Genomic DNA, 8,818 nt, shown 5'->3' with positions numbered 1-8,818 from the left:
TTAAAATCCCTATATATCACAATCAGGTTCTTAACTGTAAAATCAATGTGGAGTATAACATGTTGTCAATGTGGTTGTCACTGAAGTGAAGACTGCGAAGTATGACAGCTCCACAGTTCAGTCTGACAATGATGAAAATAAAATCATAAAGCTTTTTACATGGATGTAATTGTTTATAGAAGTAACTACTGAACATGGAAATGTGGGCATCTTTTTCCTTAAGATTCTTAGTTCATATTTCAAACCATTTCATTACAGTATTAATACTAGAAGGTAGTTTCATTTTGGCAAATGAAATTATCGTTTATGGCAGGCTATTTTGCTCACCTGTTTCAGAAGTTCAGACTCAAAATGAAGGCACAAAATTATCATTAATCTTTTTTAATTCCCTGACTAGAACTACATATTTGTTTACTTATTGTACAGACTGGGGGTGCAAGAAGCTGGACTCTCATGGATGCATTTAGGAGAATCTATACTTAATATACTGAGACATGTTGTGGACCACTGCCCTTTAAAGCTAATGAGAAATACTTCACTTGCTGGGAAACTCTCATTAAGCAGAACAGAAATTCTGTGCCTTGTATTCTTGATTCATTCACTCTTTTCAGGAACATGGGCAATGAAATTGTACATATTATCAAAATGTTGTGTTTTCATATACTACCAGCTGTAAACAGAAGAAAATCCTAATTGTGCAGCTCTGGGCACAAGGGACCACAAGAATCTTTTATCACATCAGATCACAGAACTCAGAAGTCATTAAACTGTTCATGCAATGACATGCAGTCCATATGAACCCCCTCACATACTGAGAGACATATTTAGAGACTTTTTGCCCTCTACTGCTCCAAATGCACATTAGTTCCAGAACCTCAGTTTATCAGTTAAGAAACTTCTAATTCCTAATATACAGGCTTGCATGGGCAGTTCGTACTATTTTTCATATGATTATTGTATCATATCTGCCACAATACTACTTCAGCTTAATTTGTTCTTTCCTTTTGCTATTCACCCTGTCATGTGTTTCACATGACTCACTTTCCCCTTTATAACCTCACCAGGTTTTGTCTTCTCTCGCTTCCGTTTCCAATTATCTTTCTTGGGCAGAGGTGACCACATTCATATCAACTACGGATTAGTTTATATGCTGAAATTGCACGGACCCAACTTACACAGCTAATGTAGGAGATGTCTTCTCAGACAATGAATATATTCATCAGAGAAAGCAAGAGCTTCTAAAAGCCAAGAGCCGCATCATCTGCCCTCTTGTCCTACGTAGTCTCTATTTTCTACATAGAAACACGTGGCTTCTTGCTAAACTAGCAATTTTGCTAGCTTAATACTTATCCAAATCAAGATGGATTTTCTCAAGCAGTAGAAAAAGCACCTTTCTCATTTGTGATCTCTCTCTCTGATCAAAGATTACACCATATGGCTTGCTACAAACAATATAAATTTGTGAATCATAAAGCTAGACCATAAGAACACAACAGCTGCCATTAGGCCAGCATCAGGTAAGTATAACCAGCTCCTTTAAAGATTCCTTCTCAGGTAGCACAAAGGCTTGCCGTAACAAAAGGAAAAACTTAACCAGTATTTTTTTATATCTAGAAAATGTCATTTTCTTTCTGATTGAAGTGCATGAAATATTGCTCTCAGAAATACTGACCTCTCTGTTCAGAGGTGATTACACTGATTGCAAGAGGTTTGTCTTAAATTTACATTAAAGTTACTGAAAGCAATCTAATCCAGTTCTAATCCAGAAACTCTATAATCTGTTTCTATTTGTTTAGCATTAACTAGTCTGATACTATACTGACCAAGATCACTGGAACAAATACCTTTGATTAACACATAGTTAGCAGGTTTTAAAATATACATAGGATATGTACTTACTGTTATCTGGCAAGGACACAGTAGGCTTTAAAAAATGCATGGAATCACTTACTAGTGCCATACTATGTAAATCAAAATATTTGAAAATTATTTACAGCATTTTTTCATGCATTAGAAAATATCTCAGACCTCCTAATCTGTATATTAAGACATTTTATTGGCAGATGCAACAGATTTTTATGGCATTTTTTTGTATGTTGATTTTTCCTTAATAATTCCTAATATCTTCATAGTTTACTAAATAATTATCATAATTAAAATGTAATATGCAGATATATTGCAAAATCATCAGGTTATATTAGTAGATCTCTATTGACTTTAACAGTGGATGTGTTGATTTACATCCGTTACTATCAGGTGTATGTGCACACACACATATTTTATTCCTACAGATATATATAAATGCTTTGGTGAAACAAAAAGGACATATTTACTGCACAAAATTCAATAAGAACATGTGTACATACATATTGTTCAACAAAGGAAGAGATATGGGAAATTTCTACTGTCAAATTGTGTATTAAAAAGGCGAAGTCTATCGGTTAGAAGGGCCAGAAATTGTGTACTTCTGGAACAAGCTGTCAGTGTAGGCAGTTTTATAGGAAACATACTGAAACCTTGACAGAAATACTGCTTATACCTATGACAATCATTCAGTATTAAGCAATTGAGTTGAATATCCCTTCACAGATGGCAACCCTCCACAATGACACCAAAACCAGAGTCCTTTATCACCCCTGAAAGTTGGATGGGTGTTTTTTAAATTCCAAGGCCTGCTGGATACTGAGGACATATGAGCATGTATTCTTTAGCAGTACCAATGCAAATTGAAGAGGACATTTTAAGGAAAATAATTTTCCCGTTGGAGTAGTTCATACAGTTTCTGAACTACTATAAACTGTAGTTCAGTTTATAGCTGAACTGCAGAAGTTTGTTTTAAGCTAAGCATCACAGTTGAAGAGGTGAGTTGTTTGTTCCTCTCAAAATATCTTAATCGTGTAAACACTGGCAGAGGCATTGTATTTTTCTTTTCTTGTTCTTGAGTTTCCTTTGGCAACACCTGCCTTCCATAATAACTTAAGGCATTAGTGCAGTCAGGTTTTGCAGAGGGTAGCAATTCACGCTAGTGCACAAAGACCACCCAAGTTGTATGTAGCAGGTAACTTCTATATACATGTGGACTACATATATGTAGACATATGGAGACTACATAGGAATGTGCAATCCGTGTAGGCTTTCTGCCCTAACACCCCAAAGAGAATTTTAACATTATACACCTACTATTTTGCATAACAAATAGTTTTTCTATATACTAACAAATTATGCCTTTTAAATGCACTCCTGAGCTTCTCCTGTCTGAGAAGAAACAACATTATCATAGAATCATAGAATAGTTAGGGTTGGCAAGAACCTTAAGATCATCTAGCTCCAACACCCTGCCATGGGCAGGGATGCCTCACCCTAGACCACGTTGCCCAAAGCTCTGTCCAACCTGGCCTTGAACTATCTCACCAGAGCTAAATAATCATTGCAATTTCAATTAAATAGTCATAGGAGACTGGTTGTATTTAGACCATGAATGTAGACAAGTTTAACAATATTGTATCCACTATTGGTAACTAACAAGTACAATAAAGGAATTGAGTATCAATGAAGGATTTTCACAGGCAGATAACCTGTTTTACAGGTAGATAACTTATACTCTGGTATGTAAAGACCAAGTTCAGAACTACTTATAGGTAATATATTCATAGAAGCCCTTATACCTTTGGTGCATAAATGGATTTATCAGATAAATTTCTGTTGCGAATTATTTGCTCAACTTCAAAGGAAAATGTTTTACAATTATGGGAACAAACGTTTTATTATGGGTGTTTTCTCAAGATAAACAGCTACCCATTTAGAGAAGGGACTAAAATGAAGCTGAGTTACCAGCACTGAATATTTGCTACAACAACCACGTGTGACCATCAGGTTAAATTTGTGATCTGAAATGCAAATCTCATATTGGCATAAAATAGAGTAAGACCACAAAGCACTTGGATGTGAAGGCAGAGAAAGCAACACAGTAGTAAACTTATCTTGATTCCTGCCTCTCCTCCCCCTTTCCCCCCGCCTTTTCCTGCTCAGAATGACTCACTCAACAAGATAAACAAGTTAAACAAGATGTGACAGGTAAAATCACTTTAGAAAATACATAATTCTTCTAAAATTTGGTACAATGTGGTCATGTATTACTGATTAAAAAAAAAAAAGGCAAATAATGTATTTTTAAACAACTTATTTTTTCAAAAAGTATGCTATTAGATATTATTATGTATTTTGTATAATGTACAACAACCTCAAGTTTGCCATGTATTTCTGCTTATGTATTGTATCTGCTGTAACATCCTACCCTGCCAACTAAGTGGCTGTACCTGTATGCTGATACCTGCTTGGTAAATCAAGGGACTGTTGAACAAATTATGTGGAGTGAATCAGCAGAACACAGAACTATTAATGAGGGAAGTGATGGGACTGGCAATGACAAAATCAATTGCAGACCAGTAGATTACCACTTTGAATTAACAAAGATCACTGGGAATGCAAAGTTCTGTTCAGCAGTGGTATAGCTTAGGTATTCTCAGCACAGATATAAGACAACTGTCATATGCTATTAAATTCAACTTGTTTTCTGTGATATGACTGAAATCAGAATCAAGTCCCTGAATATGAAGGAGTACCACTTACAAAGCTGTACTTACTGGTGTATCTCAAACTAACTATATATGAACTCATATGAATGAAGGGATATTACATGAAGAAATAAGGTACTATTTCACAAACACATATTTAAATATTCATGTTTTATGAAAATCTAAGACAACAGATACTTGATCCCATAGGAGTTATTATTGCAAGTTAATATTCAGGAAGGAAACACATTACCGCTATTTAACTGGGAAAACTATATAACCAAAAGAAATTTTAAGATGGGACTGCTTACTGTCCTCTGCTGTAGTCATTGACGTCCAGTTGCTATAAGCATTGCCATAACTATTGGAGGCAACCACTCTCATCTCATACTCAGTGTATGGCTGAAGATCTATGACCCAGTGTTGTAAGGAAGCAGTAGGGCTGGAAAGCAAACTGCAAAGAAAAGCAGCAGAGTTACATCATTAAATATCCCAGCACCTAAAGAAAGACTAAAACATTACATGTCTCGTAACAAAACCGGTCACCCTAAAGGTGAGCCATATTCAAGATAACAGGACTTTTCTTGCTCAGCAGTTGATGGTGGCCTTGTTATGGTCTGCGTACTCTATAATGTCACCAGCAGAATGTCTCCGCTGCATCTGGAGTCGGTATCTGGGCGCGCCTGGGGCGTTGTTGCGAACTGGTGTAGACCAGACAACCTGAAGACTGGTCGGACTGGCAGATGAAAGCCTTGGAGGCATCATGCCATCTGGAGCTGTTGAAAAACATGGATGAATTAGAGCAGAGAAAACCATGGAGAGCATATGCTGGGTGGAAACAAAATGCTCCATATACTGGAAAAACTGTTCCTCGGGATCGACAGCAATGTTAACATGGCCCATTTAGTTTAACATTTTCACCACTGAACAATGCTATTTCTTCATTTTCTTCTTTCCAATACAGTTACATGAATATCATTTCGCTAACAGCAAACCTCCAAACATTAAAGTAATTCAGAAGCAACATATTTATTACCACCTGTTCAAATATTATCTACTTCTCCTTGTGCCCAGCTCTGCCACCATGAGAAGCTAAAGAAATACTAACAGAAATATTACCCAGCAAAAGTAAAACTGATCAGACTCTCATCATTCAGATACCTTTCTCACCCTTATAAATTAGAAAGAATTCTAAAAGAAAACAGCAGAAAATTTAAGGGGAAAAAAGGTATTTAGGTAGAAATCAAAATAGATTCACTTAAGTCTCAGTCTCTAGCTCACTGTTTTGTTAAGGAAATTAATTTTTATGAAGACCAGATACTGCAGATCAAAATATGCCAGTAATGATACTAGCAATGACCTTTAACTGCTACAAATTTCACTGCATGCAGTGAAAAGAGCTATGTCAACTTGTACCTGTAAGTTTATGGCTTTGTTTTTTCTTTATGAAGCAAAACACTCCGTAGAGGAAACTTTCAGTATATAATCACATGGGGAACTTTTATATATAATGCGTGTCTGTAGCTCTTTTCCAGAGAGTTAAAACACTAGAAAGTTACTGCCTTTGTCATTTAAACTCTTGTATAATAATTTTGCTTTTCACGGTCCAGTAGATACCATTTGTTTCTTTCCAAAAGAAATTGTTTTGTTGCTATTGTTTATCCCCTTTTCTCTATTGGAAAAAACAGTCTCACAGATCTGTAACTTAAGGTGCAGTTGTAAGCCTCAAGGCATTAAGTTGTAAGATGAGTGAACAGTATTTTACATTGAGTTTCATGATTTTCATTTGCCACCTGTATGGTTACTAAGAAGAAACAGACTTTGTGATACACTGTCTGAATTATTCTCTCCCTGAAACAGATGTAAGGATGGCATTGGCTCAAAAAAAGTCATCAGCCATAGACAACTCTTTATTTACACTGACATATATGTACAGAGATATGTGAACAAGCTTCTGACACTTTGATTATACATACTTACGATCGTAGAACTTGAAAGTTCTTCAACTCCAAACTATAACATATAGATGTTTGAGACTGAGGTAATTCATGGTCTGCAAATCTCTTGCCAACAGCTTCAAGAGCTTGTGAGCACCTCAGCTCAGAGGGAAGGTAGCTGATTTAACTTGCATAGCCCCCAACATCCCTCCAGCTGAGCTACCAAAACCAAACATCTGCACAACAAATGGCTCTGTGTGAGAATTAAATTTTACTCTCAGAGTAAAATAATGGACATATATTTACCTCAATTGTTGTGCTTAGCAGCAATATAGCTAATGTTGTGGAGTGGAGTTATGCAATATAGGGGTTTAAACCTTATGGATGTAAAGTACAATACTTGCAGATAACCATGAACTATTTTGGTGTCCCTTTATAAAGTGATTCCTGAAGTTGTTATCAGGCAAATTCAGCCAGCACAAGAAAGATGGCACAAATAATGTAAAAACTTTTATTAGAAGGTTTTAAGGTGTTTACAAAAGCTGACACTAATAGACTCAATATCCCTGCAAAGTAGGGTACTACATAATTTAAAACTGTAGCTTAAAATGCATCAATGGTTTAACTGCACACAGAAATTCTACAAGCAAAAAAAGCTACATCTAAAAATTAACCTAATTTTAATTGTTACGTTTAATTAACCTAATTTTAACTGTAATTTGGCCAGGAAGCCAAAGTTCACACTGTTACCGAGGAGACAGTGTGAGCAACTCACTAAGGAGGCAAAAGTGTTAAATTTATTTCAGTTCTGTCAGGACACATCACCTTTGTCTCTCATTTCTCAATCTGTTAAATAGAGATAATAACACTTATCTTTTTTTGTAAAGCTGTCTGAGATCTACAAAGTAAAAGCTCTGATTAAGCTTTATGTATGTATAGTGGTGGTTATTATAGTGATACAGGAATGTTCATCAAAAAAACAAAGATGTAGCTGTCTAAATGTCAATAACAATTCACAGTGCTGGTGTTATTTTAATGGTGTAGGTAATCTCGGCTAAATGTTCAAATCTCTTCTACCAACAAAAGCACATCATAGGAAAGAGTAGAAAATTTGGACAAATCTCTTCTGTGAAAGTCAACTGACCTGTAGAACAAGCTAAGCCCATTAGTTTCAAACCAACACGTTAGAATAGATTTCTTTTAGAAATCTTTTCAGATTTCTTTAATCTGAAAGATACTTCCTGTAGCTTGTGGAGAAGGTCCTCAGCTCTGTGCTTCCAAAGGAACAGGAGGGCATGACAAATAGTCAAGTCTCTGCTGAGTCATAACGAGAAAGGCCCTCTATTAAACTCATAATGCTCTGATTATCAAAACTACGGAGCCCCCCCTCCCCAATGGTAATTGTATATTGCACACAAAACATCCTTTGACTATTTCAAACATTCCTCATTACCAAGGTCTTTAGTGTAAGACTTCCCTTAGCTTAACCCTTTTTATCCAATGCATAATCCTGAGAGACTACTTACTACCAAAGTAATAACTGGCAACCAGCAATAATTTTACTGCGAATTTCTCAACAGAAGAGCCATGTATCTATCAGCTTGATATATTGTCTTTAAGATGTAATGTTGCTCAAAAAGCTCCCCTCAAGCTTTAATATGACCCTCAGGGGTCAACCACTCCACTTGCAACCTACTGAATCAACATCTAGCCCAGTAAATCCTCACTTACCAGGGTGGAAAGCCACACTTTATACGAGGAGACTACAAAAGCAGAATAAAATATTAAATCAGATGTTAATTCTAATGAAAGAATTAATAAACAGCACCACAAAATAATAAAACCTGAAGACTGCTTCAAACTGACAATGATACAATATGTTCCAGATATTCGTATGCAGATGAGTCAAGAAAGATCTGATCCCTGTTTGGCCACTAATATGCTAAGCAGTGTTTGAAAAGTGTTTCAAATTCACTTTTCAATTTCTTTATCTTAAACCACATATGTAGTAGTAGTTGCCTTTGTAAGTATTTGTTTATTCTAGGACAGCAAGCATTGTGTTAAGCAATTGTGTTTAAATGTTTACTTCATGTTGGAAGCCTATGGTTGAGAAGTATTCCCTATATTTATCATAGGGATATATAGAATCATAGAATGGTTAGAGTTGGAAAGGACTTTAAAGCTCATCCAGTTCCAACCCCGTGCCACAGGCAGGGACACTTTCCACTACAGCAGGTTGCTCCAACCCTTGTCCAACCTGGCCTTGAACACTGCCAGGGATGGCGCAACCACAGCTTCTCTGGGTAA

General features: G+C 36.2%; 1 protein-coding gene across 1 annotated transcript in view; it reads right to left on the bottom strand.

Annotated features, from left to right (window-relative positions):
- The window catches only part of USH2A (usherin), a gene marked incomplete at both ends in the record, with an annotated part of 378,822 nt that overhangs the window by 130,694 nt on the left and 239,310 nt on the right, over positions 1-8,818 (bottom strand). Inside the window, 2 exons of the mRNA XM_080614877.1 lie at positions 4,886-5,028; positions 5,200-5,350. Of these exons, the coding sequence (XP_080471003.1) occupies positions 4,886-5,028; positions 5,200-5,350 (294 nt within the window). The remainder of the gene's footprint in view (positions 1-4,885; positions 5,029-5,199; positions 5,351-8,818) is intronic.

Source organism: Psittacula echo (genome assembly GCF_963264785.1).
Source record: "Psittacula echo genome assembly, chromosome: 4".
NCBI lineage: Eukaryota > Metazoa > Chordata > Aves > Psittaciformes > Psittacidae > Psittacula > Psittacula echo.
Note: the sequence above shows the minus strand (reverse complement) of the source record. Positions and strands in the feature narration are given on the sequence as shown.